The 23,460-nt window shown below is 60.3% G+C and overlaps 1 protein-coding gene across 1 annotated transcript in view; it reads left to right on the forward strand.

The window, feature by feature from the left end:
* Window positions 1-23,460, forward strand: part of LOC103557151 (uncharacterized) — a 138,110-nt gene that overhangs the window by 95,098 nt on the left and 19,552 nt on the right. The window contains exons 44-55 of the mRNA XM_070566749.1: window positions 3,030-3,237; window positions 5,971-6,134; window positions 7,401-7,513; window positions 8,626-8,707; window positions 11,360-11,497; window positions 13,105-13,267; window positions 15,408-15,529; window positions 17,595-17,708; window positions 17,791-17,919; window positions 18,404-18,565; window positions 20,411-20,575; window positions 23,057-23,225. Coding sequence (XP_070422850.1) covers window positions 3,030-3,237; window positions 5,971-6,134; window positions 7,401-7,513; window positions 8,626-8,707; window positions 11,360-11,497; window positions 13,105-13,267; window positions 15,408-15,529; window positions 17,595-17,708; window positions 17,791-17,919; window positions 18,404-18,565; window positions 20,411-20,575; window positions 23,057-23,225 — 1,729 coding nt within the window. The remainder of the gene's footprint in view (window positions 1-3,029; window positions 3,238-5,970; window positions 6,135-7,400; window positions 7,514-8,625; window positions 8,708-11,359; window positions 11,498-13,104; window positions 13,268-15,407; window positions 15,530-17,594; window positions 17,709-17,790; window positions 17,920-18,403; window positions 18,566-20,410; window positions 20,576-23,056; window positions 23,226-23,460) is intronic.

Consider the following 23,460-nt stretch of genomic DNA (forward strand, 5'->3'; position numbering starts at 1 on the left):
CGGCATGTGCTTCCCAAACGTTCTGTGGGTCCCTCCCTGGACCTCACTGAAGGCTTCTTCTCTGAGGTTCCTCCCCTGGGCACCTCCCCAGTGAATTCTGTACATGCCACTTACCTTAGAGCAGACCCCCCAAATGCATTCATCACATTTTTTGAAAATCTACCGAATTGTTTTTACACGATGGAATGGCCAATGGGGAAGGGAAGAAAAGAGGCTCGATTTCCTGTCTGTGAGTGGTCTGCTTTTCTCTCTCCGGGAGGATCTTGCCGCCTCCCAGGCACGTGAGTCTCTGTTTCTCTCGCTCCGTTGTAGACCCAGCAGGAGGTGGACCTGTTGCTCACACACAGCCTGCCCCAGTCCAGCCGCTGGGCCCTCCCAGCCCGGGTCCTGCTGGACCTGGCCACCGAGAGGCGCGGGCCCAGCTACAGATGCATCCTGCGGGTCGGAGTGGATGGCACACAGGTGTGGGGCTCTGCCGGCGGGGCCTCGGGGAGCTGGGGGGCTGTGGGGACAGCCCAGCCCGGTGGCCCAGGTCCCACGGTCCTCCGCCCCGACAGGTGTCCGAGGAGCTGACCTTCACTCGGCGGCCGGAGCACGTCTCCCTGAGCTACGCTCTCCAGCACAACGTCCCCACGCTGCGGGCGCTCCCCGTGGAGGACAGGATGGGCCTGCAGGTCAGCCTTGGCGAGCGCCAGTGATGATGGAAATGCATGCAGCCAGCGATCATTCATTCACTCAACAAACCTTGAAAACATTGAGGACACGGGAGATGGTAGACAAAGTTCAGACTTCCCTCTGAGCCTCATTCTCCTGCCGGTTTCCCCATCTTGGGGATGGCACCGCCCATGTCCTTCCAGCCGTGCAGTCCAAACCCTCAGAGTCATCCTCGACCTCTCGTCTTCGCTCACGCAGAATCCCACCCTCAGGAAATGCTGAGCATACCCAGAACTCGACCCCTTCTGACCCCCTCCAGCTTCATCTCCTGCTCCGAGCCTCCTCAGGTCCCACCTGTGTCCAGGCCGTGTGCGCTCTGGGCTCCCTGCGCCCACCCTCGTCCCCTCTGGTATCGTCCCCACCCAGCAGCACCCCCAAGTCCATTTGAGTCGCTCACTCAGAGGCCAGCCCAGCGTCACAGAGCCTCTGGCCGGGATCTGCCCACCTCCTCTCTGAGCTCGCCCCCCACAGCTCCCCTCGCCGACCTTCCTCCGGCCACGTTCACCTTCCAGCCCTTTCTTCAGACTCACCCGGCGCACCTCTGCCTGAGGCCGACGCTGTTTCCCTTTGATGCCTGCAGCCCACTCCTGGCCTCCCCCGGGCCTTTGCACGTGCGTCCTTTCTCAGGCCTTCCCTGGCCACCTGGTGAATGTCACCCCGGCCCTGACCCTGTGTAAAAGAAAAACCTCTCGTTTCTCTACTCCTCACTCAGGACACGTCTGTGACCAGATGTGTGGGGTGCCCCATGCCAGCTGGGTGTCCTACAGTTCAGTTCACTTCTGACACTGGAGTTACCACAGACCCCACAGGTGAAGGGCTCGAGGCTGCCCCCACCTCAGATGCCAACCGCAGGTCCCAACTTGTCACCTGCACTGCTGACCCACTAGAAATCGGAGTTCCCATGACCCCTCCTGGGGCCCGGTCATTTGCTAGGCCAGCTCACAGCCCTCAGAAACCCCTGCTTACGCTCGCTGGTCTATTACGTGATAAAGGACGCAGATGAAGAGGGACACGGGCGGGGGTCTGGAGTTCTGTCCCCATGGAGTTGGGGTACAGCGCCCCCCCCGGCATATGGATGTGTTCACCAAGCCACAAGCCCCCTGAACCCCATGGTTTAGGGATTTTTGTGGGGGCTTCATCACGTAGGTGTGATGGATCATTGACTTAATCTCCAGCCCCTCTCCCCTCCACCGAGGTTGGGAGTGGGGTTGGCAGTTCTAAGCTTCTGATCACCACTCGGTCTTTCTGGTGACCCCCCTCATCTAGGAGCCACCAAGAGTCACCTCACGAGATCCAAAGACACTTCTCTCACCCAGGCAGTTCCGAGGAATTTAGGAGCTCGGGGTGTCAGATGCTCTTATCTCCCCATCACTCAAGAATTTGCAGGGTTAGAAGCTCTATGTCAGGAACCGGGGTCAAACACCAAATATGAGTGGTCTGGGGGCAGAGACAGGTGTACAGATACTTCATTCATTCCTTCCTTCACGCCTCCCTCTCGTCCCAGCTTTCTCTTTTCCATCATCTTCCCGTCACCTGATGCCTGCGATGCTGTCACCTCGTCCTGAGCTGTCTCCCACCCCTGGCGCTTCAGCCCCTCGGGGTCAGGCGTTTCTGTGTTCCGTGGGCGGCCCTCCCCGCATGTGGATCGGGGCTCGGCACCCAGAAGGAGCGCAGTCGATGTGAACCCCTGCCTTATAAAGCGGGTGACATAGAGCGGCGAGGGGCCCCGCCCCCTGCGGCCACGTGCTTCGTGCCCTGCTGCTGCTGTGGCTTCTGTCATTCGCTTACGAGCCTGTGGTGCAGAGATTGCAAACTCCACCCTCGGGGGCCGGAGGAGAACGAAACTGTGTCTGGTGGGCGGTGTGCGGCTGGAGAGAGCTCAGGCCCTGTCTGAAATCTTCCAAGTTATCCAAGTTATGCATATTTTAAAAATTTCCTTTATGGGGGGAAAATACGTATAATGTTTACATTTTAACTGTTTTCAAGTGTACAATTCGGGAGCATTAGTACGTTCACAACATTGTACAACCACTTTCTAGTTCCAGAAGTTTTTCACCACCCCAAATGGAAACCCCGTACCTGTTAGCAGTCTCTTCTCGGCCAGAACGGTCCGCCCAGCAAAACAGCACGTGTGCGGTCAGCCGAGGGGGGACCCAGCTGTTGCCCAGGGCTGGTCCCCCGAGGGGGTCTCAGTCCCTCCCGCACAGAGATGTGGGTCTGCGTGAGCCGGGGCCAGCCGGGCGGGGTGACTCCCTTCCCCGGGGTGGCCCGGCATCCCCTCGATGTCGTTCCAGCTCTGTGTTGTGTCGTTCCAGCTCTCCGTGGATGTTCCTGACGGCGGCTCCTGCTTTGAGCATTCCGGGCGCATCTGGGCCGGGCCCGCTTCTCTGAACTACTCCGTGAGCGGCTGTCACCGTGCCGGGTGCCTGGAGCTCTCCGGCCGCAGCCAGCACGACAGCGGGGCCCTGCGGCGGGCGGGGTTCCCGGGCGAGGCCCGCCTCAGCGCCGAGCTGCAGACGCACGGTAAGACCCCCAGCGCACTACACCGGGACCGAGAGCGGCTTCCCCCGCTGGGAGCCTGCCCACCGGCCTCACACCTGGACCCCGGCGCACCGAGACCCCCGTCAAGGCCTGGCGTGGCCCTGGGCTCCAGCACGCACTGGACCCCCTGCCCTTCCAGGGCCTGATTCCCAAGGGCGCGTGGATGCGTTTCCTCCGGCTGCCAAAACAAAGTCCCGCGAACTGGGGGCTTCAAGCACCAGGAGTTTATCCTCACGCGGCTCTGAGGCCGGAAGTCAGAAATCAGGTGTCGTCGGGGCCAGGCTCCCCCCGAAGGCTCTAGGGGACCATTCTTCCTGCCTCTTCCAGCTCCGGGGGCCCCGGGGTTCCTGGGCTGGTGGCAGCTTCGCTCCATCTCTGCCTGTGTCTGCGCCTCTTCTCCTTCGAGGTCACCCGTCGGTGAATCAGGGCCCTTCCTCTCCCGGCACGGCCTCCTCCAGCTTGATCACCTCTGCAAAGACCCTCTTTCCAAATAAGGTCCCCTGCACAGCTGTGGGGGCCATTAGGGCTTTAGGGGGAAGCGATGTAACCCATCATGGAGGGGGAAGGGAAGAGAAGAGTAATAAGAGCCAGCATTGATTGAGCGCTTACTGCATACATACCAGACAAGATGTCTATACACGGGAGCTCCATGAATCAGCTCAACTGTCCCGTTCACACCCAGGGAAAGTCAACGCCCGTAGCGGGGCCTCTGAGCCCTCAGGAGCCTCACCCTCACCTCTCTGACCTCATCTTCGGGCCCCCGCTCCTTCCACTCCTTGCTATTCTTCAAACACATTGGCCTTGCTCCTGCCTCAGGACCTTTGCACAGGCTGTTCCCACTGCCTGGAATGCTCTTCCCCTACACATCTGCTTGGCTCACTCCCTCACCACCTTCCAGCGTTTTTCCAATGTCAGCTCCTCAGTGAGACCTTTCCTACCTAAGCTACTTATTTGCCCCCCACCTCGCTCTAGCTCTCCCATCCCTCTTTCTGGCTCTGTCATTCTAACGCCCTGTGTAACTGACTTATCCGGTACCTGCATTTCTTGATGCCTGTCTTCTCCCCTCCCCATGCTAGAATATACGCTCCACCGGGACAGGGGGGGACTTTGGTCTGTTTTACAGTGTGACACAGAGTAGGTGTTCAATTAAATGTCTGTTGAATGAATGCATGAGCGTATGAAGTAGGGCTTGGTAACACCACCCCATTCTGCAGAGGAGGAATGGAAGCTCCGAGAGGTTGAGTCACTTGTTCCAGGACACACAGCTGGTTGAGGATGAAGTCAGGTCTTGAACCCAGGCAGGGCGAGTCCAGGGCTGCCCTCTGACCCCGAAGGAGCTTGCAGAGATCAGGACCCCTGGGGGCTGCCCCGGTCCCTCGGGTCATCTTCTCCTGGCCCCAAACTTTTCCACGTTGGCCCTCCACCTGCTGTGGGCTGAGCGGGGACCTGCATCAGATAGGAACTGTGTCACTGTGGGCTGACCTCGTGGACCGCTCTGAGGAAGGGTCTGTTGGGGACATGGCGGGTAAGGGATGGGACGGTCGTCCCAGGGAGGGCCTTGACCACTCTGCCCCTGACCCCCGGGGGGCCTGGTGTGGTCACCTCCAGCCAGGGTGACCTCTCACTTCCCCCATTGCTATCCCAACCCCTCAGGGGACCCCTTCGGCCTGGCATTAGCATCCTGGTGTCCCTGACAGTCAGGAAGCCCCTAGGCCTGGGGACCATGTCCCCTCCCCGGTCCTGCCCCACGCATAGTAGGTGCACAGGGTTGAAGGTCGAATAATGAAGGAAGGGCACAAGTATTCCTGAGACCCACTGTGTGCCCACGGGCAGGTGTGATGTCCCAGTCAACCTTGTTGGCGTGGGCGGGCTGTGCCCACTTCATAGGTGAGGAAATCGAGGCCCAGAGCTGCAGGCTTGTCCCCATCGGCCCAGGAGCACTGCCCCCCTGCCCGGCCCCGATGCCAGGGGCCGGGGCCGGAGGAGCGAGCTGCCCCTGGGAGCCAGCCTCTGCCGCAGGCTCGGCCTCACCTCCTCCCTCCCGGGAACCCTTTTGTAACTGTGGCAGGAGGAGTTGAAGTCAAAGAATCGTAAGACTCAACCCCCGACTGTGAGGTTCCGGGCCCTGGACTCTCCTTTCTGGGGGGTTTTCACTGCTGGCCGAGATGAGGCTTGTCCAGCCTGGGGTCAGGGCCCTGGAAGGGACGCCCCCACGCGGGGTGGGTGAGCTATGGGTCAGTGTCATTTGACATCAATTTGGTGTTTGATTCACCCTTGAGAGAAGCCTTCATTCATTCGTTCATTCCGTCAGCAAGGACGGGGCACCTGCTGTGTGTTGGGAGCTGTGCTACGCTCTGGGGACATTGCAGGGAACAAACCTGACTAAAGGCCCTGTCCCCACCAGGCGGATGTTCTGGCAGGGGAGGGAGCAGGAAGGGTTGGGACTTTAGATGGGCAATCGGGGTGGGGGGGATTCTCGGAGGAGGTGTCACTTCAGCGGTGACCCCAATGAGAGAAGGAGCCGGCCAGGCCAAGATGGGGAGACGCCTCATGACTGAGGATGTCACTGCGGCTCAGAGAGGTGAAGGGCTTGCCCAGGCTCCATCCCACTAGTGTCCTCAGGGCGTGGCCCCTTCCGCAGTCTCTGTGCATCCCTGAGCTGGGAAGGGAGGTGACCTCGAGTCCTCAGCAGCCAGTGTTGTTTCCTGCCTCTAGAGACCCAGACCCGCGCTGGTGTGGCCCTCCATGGGGACAGCGGGGTGAGTGTGGACGTGGCAGCCCTGGTGGCCCGGCCGCTGAACGGCACTCTGGAGCTGGTGGTGAACGTCAGCCACTCGGCGCTCGCTCTCCGGAGGCTGGGCCTGCCCTTCACCAGCCAGGTGAGGATGGACGGGCCAGCCCGGGCAGGGGCCACTCCCGCCCGCTCCTGGCGTGCAGAGGACCCACTGTGTGCATAATTGACAGGGACACTCTTGCCTTGCACTTTACAGTTTGTTTCTCCAGAACTTTACAGTTTGTAAAGGCTTTATCAATAATACTAACAGTGATGACCAGCACCCGCTGAGCAACCTCCGTGTTCCCAGCCATGTGGCTGGTGTGGACTGGCCTCGCGCAGCCCCATGTTTGGCTCTTGGTCCTGCGTCCTTTTTGCCTTCCGTTCTTTGATCAGAATCAAAGTGCGGCTTCCATCAGTGGAGCGCCTGCTGCGTGCTCAGCACCCTTCTGAGAGTTTTCTCTGCGCTGATTCCTTTCCTCCTCCTAACATCCCAGGGAGAGGCAGGGCGGCCGGGTTCTTACAAATTCCATCCCGACTCTGCCACGTGCTGGCTGTGTGGCCTTGGGCAGATTCCTTAGCCTCTCTGTGCCCTCGGTCTCCTCACCTGGGAGCAGGGGTTAACGATTGCACCGGGAACGTGTGTGTCTGGGAATGCAATGAGTTGATACCAGCGCCGCACCTCGGACAGTGCCTGGTGGAGCGGATGCTTAGAAAGAGGTGCTGCTGTGATGACAATGACAGTGGTCATGATCGGCGTTCCCATCATCCTCATCACCTCTGGGTCACACGTGACAGTGCAGGTGACCTGCCCAAGGTCGCATAGCAAGCAGGCAGCAAAACAGGGACTCGGCCTTGGCCCCGGGCCCTTCCCCGCAATGCCCTCCCACCTCTGAGAAGGGAAACCGCTGTGGCCCCCACTGCACGGGGCTGCGCCCTGGCCCCCGACACTTGGTGCCCCTCATCTTGCCTGGCCAGGCCCTCCCACCTGCCACAAGTCGCAGAACACGTTCCGGACCCAGCGTCAAAGCTGCTTTCTAGAGCCCCGTGTGGCGCGTCTGTGTCTCTCCACCCGCCACTGAGTGGCCGGATTCCCTTCTCCCCGACTTCGTGTCAGCCCCTTTCCTGGGCCGCGGGTGGCAGAGCTCTATGGAGCTTGTTCTTGGCTGGTGTCTGGGCTGCAGGTCTGCATTGGGGGCCCACGGGGGGCACGGCCAACCTGGGCTGCCAGGAGGGAGCAGGCCTGGGCCCCGCCCAAAGGTCCCCACGTCCACAGGGGTGTGAGAGGGGCCGGGCAGGGGGGTGGGGATGTCCTCAGGCCCCTGCCCTGCTCCCACCTCCCAGCCTGCTCCCCCTCCTGCTCCCTCCTCAGCTCGTGGTCCGGGGGCTCTGGGCAGAGGAAGAAATGAGCTCCTTCCTGCAGCTGACCTGCGATTCTCAAGCCAGCCTGGTCCTTGACGTCCGTGGCCACAACCGGGCACTCAGGTGAGGGGTTGTCTGTGCCTCTGGGGGCCCCTGAGAGGAGAGGAATGCGTGAGGGAGCCACCAGCTTTGTACCTACTGTGTGCCGACACCCAACCCCTGCCCCCCAGCACCTCCTTGAATCCTCCCCATGGCCCCACTGCACAGATGTGGAAAGAGAGGCTCAGAGAGGCAAAGTGACTTGCCCAAGGTCACACAGCTAATAAAATAACCTTGAGCTTTGGAGGCAGGACATGGATGAGGAGTTCTTGGTCTCACAAACTGAATGCATCCACCCCAGGCCTCAAATACATATGACTAACCATTCCAGCTCTTCAGTCTGCAGACCTACTGGGTGCCTGGCACAGAACTCGGTGGTCTTACACATATGTGAAGTCAGGGGGACCACCAGCCAGGCTCCGGCACTGACACCCAGTCACTGAGGGAGATGAGTAAGGTGCTTGTTCACGGTGTAGACCCATGGGTCTCACCTGGGGGCGAGTTTGCCCACCCAGCGACAGTGGGCCACATCTGGGGGAATTTCTAGTTGTTACAACTGGGGGAGGGGGGAGGTGCTGGCTTCTAGAGGGCGGAGGCCCGAGATGCTACTCAACCTCCTGGAGGGCACAGGTAAGCCCCCAGCAAGGGGTTATGTGGCCTCAGAGGTCGGCGGTGTTGCAGTTGAGCCAGCCTGGGGTAGAGAAGCCCCCAGGATGGGGTCCTCCCCAGGGCTGGCAGCAGTGGGGAGCTAGCAGTCCAGCCTGGGGGGAGCAGAGAGGGGCGCACTGTGTGGACAGGGCCCCCGGGAGGCGCCCATAGGAGACGCAAGCCCTGTACCACTGTAGCCCTGTACTGATGGGGAAACTGAGGCTCCGAGAGGGCAACTCAGGAGCTCGCCCAGCATGCCAGGACTAAGGCAGAGGCTGAGCTGAGATTCAAACACAGGTCACCCCGGGCCGGAGTCCAGCCCTAACCCCTACACCGCATGATCCTCAGGCTCGGGGCATAGGAATGGCCCTTCGCAGGGCTGTGGATCCCTCTGCTGGGGAGGTCGGCTTGGTCCCAGCCCGTCTCCGGGGTCCCTGCCCAGGGCGCCCTAGTGCCAGGCCTCGGGCACGCTCTTTCCTCCCTTCCAGCAAAGAGCTGCAGCTGTGGGGCCGGCATCGCCTCCCTGCCCTCCGGGGCCGCTGCCCCAGCAGAGCCTCGGCCGCAGCCAAGGTAAGCACAGCTGCCCCAGCCCGAGCCCTAACTGTTTCCAGATGCCCCGGCCGAGGCAGGCGGGGCCGCCACCACGTCCACATCTGTCGGCGTGCGGGCCTGCAGCAGGCCGCGGTGGGCCACCCTGGGAGACCCCCTGGCTCCAGCTTTCCCAAACATGCCCAGGGTTACATTCCTGGGCCGGCCCCACAGCCCCTAGCCGGGCCCATGAGACCCTCGGGAGCCAGGCCAGGCCGGCCCGCCCTGGGCCTGGCGCCATGTACCCCCTACCTGGCTCGCTCCCAGCAGCTGGATCGGGTGACACAGCCCTTGGAGCTGAGCCAGCACCACCTCCCAGGGGTGCCATCTGCCTGCCACGGCTCGGGCCCCTGTATGTCTTCCCGCCCTTGTCCACAAACCCCATTCCCCCCCGGCCTGTGAGCCCCCAGGACATCCGTCTGTCGTGTGTCTGCCCCGCGTGTGGCATCTGGGGGTCCTGCGGTCGACAGGAGGGCCCGTGAGACCCAGGATGGGGTCCCCCACCCTCTGAGCTTCTATTGTCTGTCTCCCTGTCTGCCCCTCTTCCCCAAATCAGCCGCTCCTGGCACAGAAGCCCAGCACACAGTAGGGCCTCAGTGAAAGAATGAACGAGTGACTGTGTGAGGGCGTGACCACACCTGTCCGCGGGTCACTTCATTGTCCCACCAGCCACCCAGTTTTGTTAAGCGCCCTCTCTACCCCTGCCCAGGCCACCTCCATTTACAGAACCCTACTGTGCGCCAGGCCCTGCATCGACCCATTCACACACCATTGCCCTGCTCCCCGAGCCCCTAGCGACTGCACGGTCACTCAGGGAACTACTCTGTTTCCCTCTAATCTTTATTTTGAATCATTTCCAACCCGTAGATAAGTTATTGTAGGACGGCGAACATCCCCACACTGTTAGCATCTTGCCACATCTTTCTGTCGATACTCAGATGTGTTAGATACATTTGTACTGTCACAGGCGCTTTTTTCTTCCTCATCGAGAGTTGGTGGAGAGACGTTTACTGGAGACGTGAGATCTCTTTACTCCTAAATTCTTTAGTGTTTCCTATAACAAGGAGATTTTCTTATATAACACAATATCCTTACAGAATTCAGGAAATGGAGCATGTGACATAATACTATTATCTAATATACGGTCCTTAATAAAATTTCCCAGTTGTCCCAATGATGCTCTTTCGAGCTGTTTCGTTGTGTTTGCTGTGAATCCGGGATGCGCTCCATGGTCACCCTGGGCACCTTGCAGCCAAGTCTCTAGCTTTTTAATCTAAAACAGACGTCTGCAAACTTTCACTGTAAGGAGCCAGATAATGAAGATCTCAGCCTTTACACCCAATACCCTCTCTGCTGCGTGACTCAACTCTCCCCTCATAACAAGAAAAACAGCCTTAGCCAATATGTGAATACATGGGCGCGGCTGTGTGCTAATAAAACTTTATTAAGACAATTTTATAGCGAACACCCACATGCCCGCCGCCGGGATTTTCTCATTCGTATTTCACTCCCTCTTGCTTTGTCGCCTAACTCTCCATCCGTCTTAATTTTTGATGCATTTCAAAGTCAGTTACAGGTATTGACGTATTTCCCCCTAAATCTTGCATTGTCATCAACCGCCTTAGAGAGAAACTCCTGCCTTGACAATTTTGCAGTGTCCAGGCAGTTTCGTAAAAATCCTCTCTTTCAATGGATCAGATGGTTTGTGTGAGATGGAATTCAGGTTGATTTTTGACAGGGATACCACGAAGGTAACGAGGCTTCTGAGGAGCTCTTAAAAATACCAATTTTTGGGGCCGGCCCGGTGGTGCAGCAGTTAAGCGCGAATGTTCAGCTTCGGCGGCCCGGGGCTTGCCAGTTCGGATCCCGGGTGCAGGCATGGCACTGCTTGGCACACCATGCTGTGGCAGGCGTCCCACATATAAAGTAGAGGAAGATGGGCATGGATGTTCGCTCAGGGCCAGTCTTCCTCAGCAAAAAGAGGAGGATGGGCAGCAGTTAGCTCAGGGCTAATCTTCCTCCAAAAGAAAAGAAAAAAAAAAAACAATTCTTGACCCTGTTCCCCGAGGTTCTGTTTTTACAGATCTCAGGTGGGGGCCCAGAATCTCTATTTTTAACAAGTACCCGAAGTCATTCTGCTGTTCGGCTGGTCACACAGTTTTCATATCAACACGTTAATAAAGTGGGTGTCATTGTTCCCGTTTATCGGGTTGGAAAGCCGAGGCTTGGAGGCTAAGGAACCAGTGGGGGTCGCCCGCCCCTGCGTGGCAGAGCAGGACGGGAGCCCTGGTCTGCTGGAGACAGCGCCTGGGCGGCGTCCTCTGTGCTAAGCGGCCCTGCTGGCTACAGTGTAACAGCTCGACTTCTCACCCGCCGGCCCCAGGCCAGTAGCCGTCTTCAAGTCAGTGTTACGGCCCGAAGGGCATGGGCGACTGCTGTCAAGGCAGTGCCCAGTGGCCTAAACGGAGGCTCGGGACCCTCCCTTCATCAGAGTTCATCCAGTCCAGGAAGCAGTGGGTCTCTTGGGCCTGGGGCTTTGGGAGGCAGAGCCTGCAGCCTGGAGCCAGCATCTTCCTGAATATTCCATCCGAGCCTGGATGGAGAGATGTCTCACTTGCTTTTCCTCTAACCCAGCTGCGGTCCTCTGAGGGGGAGGCCGAGAGCGCATTTGTCTTGGCGGTGGAGGAGCATCACTTCCGCATCAGCACCAGGTTGGTGCCTGCTGAGGCCAGGCTCACCAACACCGTCAAGATGGAACAGAACTTCCCCCAGGTGTGTGGAGGACGGCCGGGGCCGGGGCAGCCCGGGAGGCTCCTGGGGCAGCCCTCTGAGAAAAGAGGAGTTGTCCTGGCTCCCAGGGGGACCCAGAGCAGGAGGGCTGGGAAGTGGGCAAAAGTTGCCAGAATGGCTTCTCAGCTGGCCTTGCTGTCCTTCCTTCCTTTATTTATTGAGCGTCTAGGGGCCACACCAGGCGCCATTCCAGCAGCTAGGATATTGCCCAGAACAGGGTTGATAGTCCTTGTTCCCACCAAGTGTACACGCCAGTGAAGAGATTGACAGCAACAACAACAAATCATGTAAATAAATAAGAAAATATACCAGATGGTGGTACATCCTACAGAGAAAACAAAATGAGGCCATGTGAGTAAGAGTGACAGAGGAGCCATTTAGATTAGGTGGCCAGGAAAGGCCCCATTAAGGAGGTGACATCTGAGCTAACCCCAGCTGACAAGCAAGTGTCAGCCATTTGAAAATCTGGTAGAAGGGCAGTCCAGGCAGAGAGAACAACCCGTGCAAAGGGCCTGGGGCAGGATGAGTTTGGCATGTTGGAGGCTTGGCCCCTGGGCTGGAGCAGAGTGGGTGAGGGGGTAACAGTAGGCGGTGGGGCGGGGAGGGGGGTGGGTCCTGATCTCGTGCAGGGCAGGCCACAGGGAGGAGCTTGGATTTTATTCTCTCTGAAAATGGAAGCCTTTGGGCACATGATCCAAAGGGTGATTTCTGCTCCCCGGGCTGCTGTGGGGAGGGACCGACAGGGGGCAGCAGAGACACAGCAAAGAAGCCGCTGTGGTGATGAGGTTTAGAGACGTTTCAGGGTAAACTCCGCTCCTTGTCCCAGAGGTCCCCTTGCTGTGCCCTTGAGCCACCCTCTGGTGGTGGCACCACCAGCAGGGAGAGTGCCCCTCGCTGAGCCTTTGCACAGGCTGTTCCCTCTTCCTAGAGTGCCCTTCCCTGCCTTGTCCACCGACTTCTTCCTCTGCGTTCCTTCGTCCCTTGAGTATCTTCCGTGGCTACCCTGTTACCTGGCGCCATCATTTTCTGTCTCTGTGACTGTCTCCCCACTATCTGGGCAGCCCCAAAGGCCAGGCCAGCCTTGGTCATCTTGTGCCCCAACACTCGGCACCAGGTCTGTGCCATGAGACCCGCTCACTAGAGTTTGGGAAACCCCACCCTCCACCGAGGTGGCTCCCGCCTGGCCCGGCACCACCCAGGGTCTGGCCTGGCTGAGCCCAGGGCTCGCATGATCTCGCAGAGGCGGGTGCTATCATGCTGCCACATTTTACAAATGAGGAAGCTGAGGCTCAGAGAGGTTAGGAAACTGGCCCAAGGCCACAGAGCTTGGAAGAGGAGCCGAGGGGGCTGTCGTCTTTACGGGGCACCCAGGGTCTATCGCCCTCCCCTCCTGCACCCCCTGCGCCGTGTCCTCTATCTATCCCCAGGAAGCGTCTGGACTTATGACCCCCGATGTGTGTCACAGCCTGGTGACTGGTGGCGCTCCACAGCTTTCCTCGTCTCTCTCGTCCTGGAAGCTTCTCTCCCTTCCTCCCCTGGGCAGGCGCATGGGCCGCTCCCCAGTGACCCGGCTCTGTCTTCTCTTCCAGCTCAGCGCCCTGCCTGGGGCACTGGTCCTGCAGACCTTGTGCGAGCGCACCCGTGGCACCCGCGTCCTGCACCAGACGGTGCTGTGGGACGGCCAGGAGGCAGCCCTCAACGGGAGCCTCTCGGGGTCCTTCCCCGAGCCCACCGGGAGCCTCGGCCTGCAGGGTGAGTGTCCCAGAGGCCCTGGCAGGGGCCCATTCACTCCCTCACTCAGTGAACCATCACCGAGCTACTGCTTATCCAGCCGCTGTTCCAGGCCCTGGGGAGCCATAGGGAAATAAGACAGCCCAGGTCCATGCCCTCAGGGACACAGGCAGTGAGCAGGGATGCGTATGTGAACTAAATAGTGAGAAGGGCTGTGAAGACGAGCAGGGTTTGATCTGGGGGTGCCGGGCTCCTTTAGATGGGGGGGTCTAGGAGGGCTTGTCTGAGGAGGTGACATCCAAGCTGAGCCATGAGTGACAAGAAGGAGCTGGTCATGATGAACGTCTGGGGAGAGGCGTTGCAGGCGGGAGGAACCGCGGGTGCAAAGGCCCTGGGGTGGGTGGGAATAAGCTTGTTGTGCTGGAGTGGCAGCAACAAGGCCAGCATGGCTGGAGTGGCGTGAAGGGAGGAGCACGGGGAAGGAGATGAGGTGATGAGGTTAGGGATCCAGGTCACGCAGGGTCGCACCCCCAACCAGAAGCTGGGGTTCTACCCTGAGTGTGATGAGACAGGAAGAAGGGGCAGGGTGGGGAAGGTGTGGCAACTCCCCGGGGGGTTTTGGAGCGGAGGCTGACCAACTGGTGGGTGGCAGCGGCGGGGAGTGCCATCCCACAGGGCCTCCCACAGCAGCTCAGTGATGGCACCTGTGACCCCCAAGGTGCTCCAAGAAACAGGCCCCCTGGAGGGGGCTGTGCACCCTCACAGACTGTCTGTCTCTGTGTCCGGCCCCAGGGCATGGCTTGCTGAGTGGCCCGATGGAACTCTCCCAGGGTCACGGTGGCCGCACGTGTGCCCCGAGAGGCAGAGGAAATGTATGATCCTCAGCACGCTAAGGCAGGGTGCACGTGTGCGTGCGTGTGTATGTGCACACTCAGGGGGCCTGTGGGGCTGCGCAGCCCAAGGACACTGCTGTGAGGCTGCAGAGCGTGGAGTTGGCGGGTGAGAGGTGGCAGGAACGAGGGGTTCCGGCTCTGAGTGCAGGGCACACGAATGTGGTCAGTGTGCCCCGGACTGATGACCGGACGATGCATCGAGGGCCAGTTAGTGCCACTGTCTCTGGGCACAGCCCCCAGGTGCCTGTATAGGGACAGGTGGGTCCCCTTCCTGAGAGCTCAGAAGTCACCGGGGTGGCCATGGTCTGCAAGGAGATCTCAGGTGGTCCCCTGCTCCGGGGGTCTGGGAAGGCAGGACCAATTGGTGGCCTCACAAGATGGGGTCACGGGATGCAGGAGGTCAAGGCCGCTGGACTCAGCCTAGGGGTGAAGGAGGAAGATCCAGGGCAAGGGGCCTCAGCTGTGGGGGTGCCCCCGTGTCACACCCCAAGACGGAATGAGAACACAGGACAGCTGACTGTGGCCAGGTGGGTGTGGGGCATTCAGAGGGGCCTGGGTAACCCGCGAGCGTGAGGGACCAGACTGTGATACAGCCTGTTGGGTAGGGGGTGTATCAGTCAGCGTCTGCCGTGTAACCGATGGTCAGAGGCTCAGTGGCTTACAGCCCTAAGCTTTCGTCATTGCTCCTGAGCCTGTGGCCAGCTGGCCAGTTCTGGTCGTCCTCGGCCACCAGGGTGAGCCCCGGGTTGGGCAGGTGGCCCTGCTGATCTGGGCTGGGCTCTCTAACTTGTTTGGGGGCTGGCTGGCTGTCAGCTGATCCAGGATCACCTTGGCTGAGACATCGGGGCTCTTCTCTATGGGGTGTCACCATCCGGCAGGCCGGCCTGGCTCTGCTCTCATGGCGGCCAGGCAGGGCTCCCAGAGAGCGAGCAGGAACCGAGGCCTGTTAAGGCAATGTCATCCTCCCCAGATCCCGTCAGCAAGTCCCAGGGCAGCCCGGGTTCAGGGCCGCGAGACAGATCCCGCCTGGGATGGGGGGGCTGCAGGCTTCCTTGCAAAGGGAGGAGTGGCTGTTTGGGGCTCTCACGGAGACACGTAAGGAAGTGCCTGAGCACAGTGGTGCCTCACCGAGGGGTGGCCTCTGGATTTTGTGCGGATTGTCTGAGCCTGTGGCCCCGAGTGGCCCCCTGCCGCATTGGTGGCCGTGTCAGCTGAGGCCCCCGGGCCCCTGCGGCTCACGCGCCCACCCCTCCCTGTGCCCCGCCCAGTGGAGCTCACCCACCGGATGCCGCTGCCCCTGCCGCGACACTGCCGCCTCCACCTGTCCTCCGAGCGCTCGCGACGCGGCCACCGGGAGGACCTGCTCGCGGGCTGGGATGGCAAGGACCAGGTAGGCGTCAGGGCTGGAAGGAGACCCCGCGAGCCCCACTCTGCAGCCCGAGGGGGACACTTGGGGCCCTGCCCTGCCCGAGGAGCCTTACCATGGCCACCTGGCAGGGCCCGGTCCCCAAGGGAGCATGGGGAAGACCCCGGGTGGGGGCAGCACCTGAACAGCAGCAGGAGTTCCCGCGGCTCACACATCCTGAAGGCCTGTCGTGTGCCAGGCACAGCAGCCCCCTTTCCAGATGATGAGACTGAAGCTCAGAGAGGTACAGTGACTCGCCCGGAGTCACAGAGCTCGTGGAAGGCAGGGCTGGGATTCCAACCCGTGAATGCCTCCAGTGCCTCTGGCCTCAGCCACCACGTGGACCACCCCCGTCCCGTCTCTGTTGTACGCTGTCCCTGTCTGCGCCTCTCCGAGCCTCGACTTGCTCCTCTGCACAATGGGCTGAAGCTCTGCCAGGCTGGGAAAGTCCCCCACGGCTGGGATTTTGTGCGCAGAGCCGGCCGCCCTCTCCCCCTTGACCCTGATGGAGAAGGTGGTCGGCGCTGAGTGGGGAGGAGGCCTCTGGCTCACCTGTCCCCCCTGCCAGGTGCCGGTGTCCTCTCCTCTGTGGCTGGGGAGGGGCGAGCTGGCTGCACGCCTGGCCCTCGCTCCCCACTTCAGCTTCTCCCAGGGACTTGCCGAGGCAGGGGGCAGCATGTGAGCGGGCGCATCCGCGGGGCCCATGCGGGCTCTGGGGAGATGAGCACTGAGCCCACAGTCAGGACAGCTGGGACCCCACGGGGTCCTTCACTCCTTCATCGGTACCTTATTAAGCACCTACTGTATGCCAGGTGGTGTTCAAGGCACAGACATGGCCCCTGTATTGAGAGAGCTCACATTTTAATGGAGGAAACAGTTGACAAGCGTCTCTGATTCATCGTTTGTACAATCGTTTAGTCAGTCAGTGACGGGTAAAGGAGCAAGGGGCTGGACTCCCTGCCAAGCTGGGTGGCTTTGGGCAGTTCACGTCCCCTCTCTAAGCCTCAGTGTTTTCATCTGTGAAATGGGAGACCGTAGGCCAGTGTGTGCCAGTCAGAGCAGGAGAAAGACCCCGTCCAGACTTCAAGCCAATGAGTGAATGAAAAAGTAAGAGTTGTGATAGGCACTGTGAAGAAAGGAAAGATGATGCTGAGACAGAGAAGAATTGAAAAGAGGACTTTCTAGATGGGGGAGTCAGGGGGGCCTACTGGGGGAGGTGGCTTGTCAGTGGAGGGCCACAGATGAGAAGGAGCCAGCTTGTGACAGGTAGGAGGAACAGCAGCATTCTGGGGGGAAGGAACAGCAAGTGCAAAGGTCCTGAGGCAGGAACAGGCGGGAGCACTTCAGGAAGAGCTGGAGGCAGTTAAGACTGGAGGAGAGTAAGGGACGGGGGAGATGAGTTAGGGGAGGGACAGACCGGGCAGGGCTCCTGTCTCAGTCTGCTTGGGCTGCCCAAAGCTGGGGGGCTTCAACAGCCGGAATTTATTTCTCACCCTTCCAGAGGCTGGGAGTCCAAGATCAAGGTGGCAGCAGGGTCAGGTTCCGGGGGGAGCTCTCCTCCTGGCCTGCAGCCTTTCTGCTGTGTCCTCGAGGGTTGGGGGCCCTTCTCGTCAGGACACGAATTGCCTGTGAGGGGCCCTCGTGGCCTCATCTAAACCCAGCCACCTCCCAGGGCCCTGCGTCCTCAGACTGTCCCCCGGGGGTCAGGCTCTACCATATGAGTCTGGGGGACACAGTGCAGCCTGGAGCAGCCCCGGGGCCCAGCGAGATGCTTAGAGTTCGTTCTGGTTTTGGAAATGACACATCTGGGTGTTGAAAATGGGACGTTTTCCGTCTAAACCTTTCAGCCTCCCAGTCCAGACATGGCTCTGAGCTCCTGCAGACGTGGACAGGGAGGGGGGCGGTGTGTCCTCTCCCCCTGCCCCCCGGATCCCCCACCGGGGTGGGCAGGGGGCCCCCAGCTTCTCCCCCCCTCCCGCCCCCCGCCAGCCTTTCCACTCTGCAAACAGGGGGCGTCAGCCTCTCCTCTTCCCCCTCCACCTCAATGCAGGTGGAGCTTGCCTGGAACAGAGGGCCGCCCGTGACCTTGCATCTCACGTGGGCCAATGGGTCCTCCGAGCACAGCACCTCCTGGGAAGGCTGTCTGGCGGCCTCCCCGGGGCAGGTACGCACGGCCGGCACAGGGCCCCCCCTTCCTCCGGGCCAGGACTGGGCCCCCACGTCACGCAGCCCATCCTCTTTGTCAGCTCCGGGAAGCCTGGGGCCTGGGCGCCCTCAGGGCCTGTGGGGCCTTAACACAGACCCCAGCCGTGTTCAGTGAGCAGCTTGATCTGTCCTGGGACCATCGCCGGGTGCAGCAGAACCTGACGTACGAGGTGAGGGGGGCCTGGGGAGCCGGGTCCCAGACAGGCGACCCACGGGGCAGCCCCACCGGCTGCAGAAAGGGCCTGCTTCGGGGGCCACATGGTCCTGGGTGCAGGTGCTAGCTAGGAGACACGTTTCTCCGCCCTGAGCCTTGGTTTTCTCATCTGCAAAATGGGTGCAGTTGTCCTTCCCTGACTGGAGTGGAGGACAGCAAGGTGCCCAGCATGAGGGGAGCACTCAGGAGCCGATGGTGAAGGAGCTGGTGACACCAGTGGGCTGCTGGGGGTGAGGGGAGGTCCGGGGCTCAGGTTCCCATGGGTGTCACAGGCAGGGTCCCCCCAGCATCGCCACCAGCCGGGGGCTCCTGATGGGGCTGAGCGCTGTTCTGCAGGGCCCGGGGCACGGGGTAATGGGGATGCTTAGTCTGGAAGACTTCCCGGGGCGGCTTCCCTGCTTACGAGATGAGCCCCACTCCACGGTGCCCTGTTCTTCCAGAGGCTTCAGCCATCCCGGCCAGACAAGATCCGTGCGGAGGCCACCTTGGAGCACGTCCTCACGGCCCCCTGCACCACGCAGAACTTCTGGGGGACAGTGGAGACCGACTATGCCCACAGGCTGCGCCATTCCCTGCGCCTGGGGCTCTGCGGCCTGCCCAGGGTCAGTCTGTCCTGAGGAGGGGCCCAGGGACCCTTGGGTCGGGGGAAGGTGAGGAGAGAGGAGGACACCTGCCGAGCTCAGTGGCATGAGCCAGGCAGCCAGATGCTAAGACCCTGGCTCTGCATTTGCCGGCTGGGTGACTTTGGCAGGACTCGTCTCCTCCCTGAACGCCCAGTGTCTCATCCGAGGACGGAGGAAGCAGTAGGTTCCAGGACGTAGGGTGACTGTGCGATTCAGGAGATGTGACACAGGAAGAGTGTTTAAGACATAAACCAAGGCTGCTGTCATCATCACGGTTAGAGGTGAAGGATTAGGACCCCTTTCCCCCCAAAGTTCCTCCCCTCCTGGATTTGTTATCCGATTGATTGCTCCTTCCTCCCTCTTCCCCTCCCTCCCACTGACGCATCCACCACCCATCCATCCATCCATCCATCCATCCATCCAATCATCCAATCATCCATCCATCCATCTATCCACCACCCATCCATCCATCCATCCATCCATGCATCCAATCATCCAATCATCCATCCATCCATGCATCCATCCTCCCATCCATCCATCCATCCATCCATCCATCCATCCTCCCATCCATCCATCCATCTACCCATCCATCCATCCATCCATCCTCCCTTCCATCCATCCTCCCATCCATCCATCCATCCATCCATCCATCCATCCATCCTCCCATCCATCCATCCATCTACCCATCCATCCATCCATCCATCCTCCCTTCCATCCATCCTCCCATCCATCCATCCATCTACTCATCCATCCATCCATCCATCCATCCATCCTCCTCCCATCCATCCATCCTCCCATCCATCCATCCATCTACCCATCCATCCATCCATCCATCCTCCCTTCCATCCTGCCATCCACCCATCCACCTTCCCATTCATCCATTCTCCCATGCATCCATCCATCCTGCCATCCATCCATCCACATTCGCATCCATCCATCTACGTTCCCATCCATCCATCCATCCATCCCAGGAGTCAAAAACTTTTTCTGTGAAGGGCCAGAGAGTAAATATTTTAGACTTGTAACAGTCTCTGTTACAGCTACTCAACCCTGCCATTGTGCCGTGAAAGCCCCCATAGATGATATGTAAATGCATGGCTGTGGTCATGTTCCAATAGAAATTTACTTACAAGAACAGGTGGTTATTTACAAGCCAGATTTGGCCCATGAGCCACGGTTTGCCAACCACCAGTCTGTTCATCCATTCATGAAAACATGTGTGGGGTTTACTAAAGCCAGGCCCTGTTCTAGGTTCAGGGACAAGGATGGTGAAGGGGACAGACGGGTGCCTGTCCTCCTGGAGCTCACATTCCAGTGGGTGGAGGAAGAGAAACAAGATGCGTATATGTGGTCAGGCGTGGTGAATGCTGTGAAGGAATGAAGCAAGGAGAGGGGTCAGGGGGCTGCAGGGGGCTTCACTGACTAGGGCAAGCTCTGCAGCAGGAACAGCCAGTGCAAAGGCCATGGGGCACGAGTATGCTTAGGGTATTTGAGGAACATAGGGCAGACCTTACAGCAGGTGCAAGGAGGTGAGGTTAGGAAGATAACGCAGACCTATAGGTCATGCCGAGGAGAGCAGCTTCTCCTCTAAGTGAAATGGGAAGGCAGAGGGCTTGGAGCGGGGGGATCATGTCTGATTTGCATTTTTTAAAGGTCAACCTTGTTGCCAAGTGGAGGAGGGCAGGATGCTGGGGCAGGAGTGGAGGCTGGGAGACCCACCCATAGGCTAGTGCAACAGTCCTGGCGGCCTGGACCAGGGTGGTGGGGGAGGAAGCCGTGCCCCTGTGCCTCCCTGACCGCTGACACCCCGCCCTCTCGTCCCAGGCCCTCTCGGTCTCCGGGGAGCACACCCTGGGCAGCAGTGGGCTCCTGCTGCATTCCCACTGCCAGCTGGGCCTCGCTCCGGACCCCGCCCACGGCCTGCACCTCAGTCTGACCCTCCGCAACCACAGCAGGCCCGGGATGCCCGGCTTCTCCGGGGAGCTGGAGGTGGGTGGTCGGGTCGGGGTTGCACGCCCCGTGGGAAAATGCCCTGACATCCATCCGTCTGTCTTTCTCTGGCCAGTGCGCCCTCACCCCCTGGGCGGCCCCGCCATCTAGTGGCCACTTTCAGAACTGCAGGCTGGCACTGGGTGGGGACAAGAGCTGGCCTGTGGGTGGGACCCCCCCTGGGCCTGGCCCAGCCCCGAGATAAAGCCCCTCCTCTGCTGCCCTAACATCCAGCCCTTCCTATAACCCAGAGGCAGCGGCTGGACTGCCCGGGTTTGAATCCCAGCCCAGCCTCTTCCTAGCTGGCAGCTTGCTTTGCCTCCCTGTGCCTCAGTTTCCTCATCTGTAAGTGGGGATCAGCTGTATTCAGAAGGTGGTTGGTGGGGCTCTGGGCACCTCTGCCCGCACAGCATGGGTACGCAGTAGGTGTCCATCAGTGTTGCGTCCACCCGCCTGTCTCCCTGGCTGGGTGACCTTGACCTTGACCTTGACCTTGTGGCCCTCCTCCAAGCCTCAGTCTTCTCTTCCCGTCAAGTGGGAACAAACTCCACCTCCTGTGCAGAGTTGTCGAGAGGAAAAAGAGACAGGTTCGCACAGCACACGCACACAGTAGGCGCTCACGGGATGGGTGATCCCGTCCAGCGTCTGGCGCTCGCTCAGTCCGTTTCCCGGCCCAGTGGCCTCGGCAGTTTTGAAAGAGCTTTTCCTCCCCAGGTTCTCAGGGCACAGCCTCCTCTCCCCCGTTTGCCAGCCAGGCCCCAGCCACCCCCACCTCTGTGCCCCCAGTGCCCCCAGGCCTGTCTCCCCAGAATCGGAGGCCGTGGAGCGAGCCCCGTGGGGCCCAGCTTGTCTCCTGCTGCCATCTCCAGTGTGCCGGCGGCCGGTCCGACCCCTTCTCGCTCACCCACCCCCCACCGCTTGCCCCATTTTGGGGTCCGTGGAGTGGACAGGGGCCTGTCCAGCCCCGTTTGGTCCTCATGCCAACCCAGTGGCCCCTGGGCAGAGGAGGGACAGGTTCGAGGAGGTCAGGGACTCCCCCTGCGGCCGGCCAGCGGGGCCCTCGCCATTCGGTGACTTAGGGTGCAGCTGGCACACAGGGCAGAGACCTCAAGCGTGGTCTGCAGACGCCCCCATCTGGCTCCCGCGGGCGCTGTGAAATCTCCTACGGGTTCCTGGGCTCCACCCCGCCCACCCACGGGGAAAGCTCGGGAGGGAGATTCTGGAACCCGCCCGGGAGTGAGCACCTGTTTACATCCTAGGGCAGCCGTAACTAATTACCCCCAACTCAGGGCTCAACACCCCAGAAGTTTCTTCCTTCATGGTCTGGAGCCTGGAAGTCTAAAACCCCCGTGTCAGCAGGGCCGCGCTCCTCCAGGAGCTCCGGGGCAAAGCCCCTCCCTGCCCATTCTAGTTTCTGGTGGCTGCCGCTGCACCCTGGCATTCCCTGGCTTGTGGCTGCATCATTCGAGTCTCTGCCCCTGCCATCTTCACGTGGCCGTCTGATAAGGACATTATCATTGGATTGAGGCCCACGCTAATCCAGGATGACCTCATCTTACCTTTATTACACCTGCAAAGACCCTGTTTCCAATTAAGGTCCCATTCACAGGTACCAAGGGTTAAAGCTTTATCACGTCTTTTTGAGGAACACAATTTAACCCATAACACACCTCCTACACATACACACACACACACACACACACACACACAGGTATTCTGATTCCTGGTAAATTTTGAGAACCCCATTCTACATCATTTTATAGATTTTGAAACTGAGGCCCAGAGAGGGTAACACACTTATTCAAGATTGCACAGCTCGTTAGTCACAGTGTCTGGCCTAGAATACAGGGCGGCCGAATCCTGGCTGGAGGTGGCTCCCCCACCTCCCGCTGCTTCTCCGTCAGCCCAGTGGCCTCCTTCCTGCAGGGTCTCTCCAGGTTCCTTCTCTTAGGGCCTGTGAGGCCTTTCCTGCCTTTGCCCCACCTGTCCTGTGTCCCCCCGCTCCCCGCCCCCCCCAAGGCCGAGTGCCTGCAGGGACTGAGATAAACCGCTCAGTGACTGGGCTTTCTGCCAGGCGCCACCCACACTGTCTCCTTGAACTTGCTGAAACACGGCAGGGGTCCTCGTGCAAACACAGGAAACCTGTTCTGCAGGTGGACACGCCTGAGCCCTGGGGATGTGAAAATGCTGATGCCCGGGCCCCGGGGCCCCTCAGTCAGAATCTCTGGGCTGAGGCCTGGGCCACTCAGATGGCGGTGCCACTGGGTCGTTGGGCCCCAGCTGTGATTTTAATCAGCACTTTCTGCAGTGGGTCAGGATTCTGAGCCCTGGGACGGGGGTGCGAGGTCGGGGGTCCCAGTGCCCCCCGGAGACGTGGGGTGGGGGCGGATGTTGCCTTTCCCTCCCTGGGCCTGGGGCTGGCAGGGGACAGAGCAGGGGCAGCGGCCAGGCTGCACTCAGGCCTCTGCCGGCCCCTGGCAGCTCCTCGGCCCCGAGGCTCAGCGGCTCGGCCTGGGGGCCCGGGTCTCCACGTCGGCTTCTCAGAGCTTGCTCCAGCTGGAGGGAAATGCGGGCGACGGGGACGAGAGAGTGAGGCTGTCGCTGTCCCGGGCCCGCACCTGCCTCCAGGCCTCTGTGGCGCATGAGGAAGGTGAGTGGAGGCAGCGGGTGTGGCTCGCGGGCTGGGCAGGGCCCCAGGGTGGCCCAAGAGGGGACAGAGATCAGGGTGTCGAGGCCTAACCCTGTGAGGGCTCTGTGGCCCCCTCACCTTGGAAGTGACAGTGAGCTCCCTGTGGCCACCTGTACTGACTGTGACGTCAGGAGAGGCTGCGGGAAGAGTCCAAGTGGGCAGACCGGAGGTGGGGGATGGAGAAGAAACCAGGCTT

This window comes from Equus przewalskii, chromosome 12, assembly GCF_037783145.1.
Source record: "Equus przewalskii isolate Varuska chromosome 12, EquPr2, whole genome shotgun sequence".
NCBI lineage: Eukaryota > Metazoa > Chordata > Mammalia > Perissodactyla > Equidae > Equus > Equus przewalskii.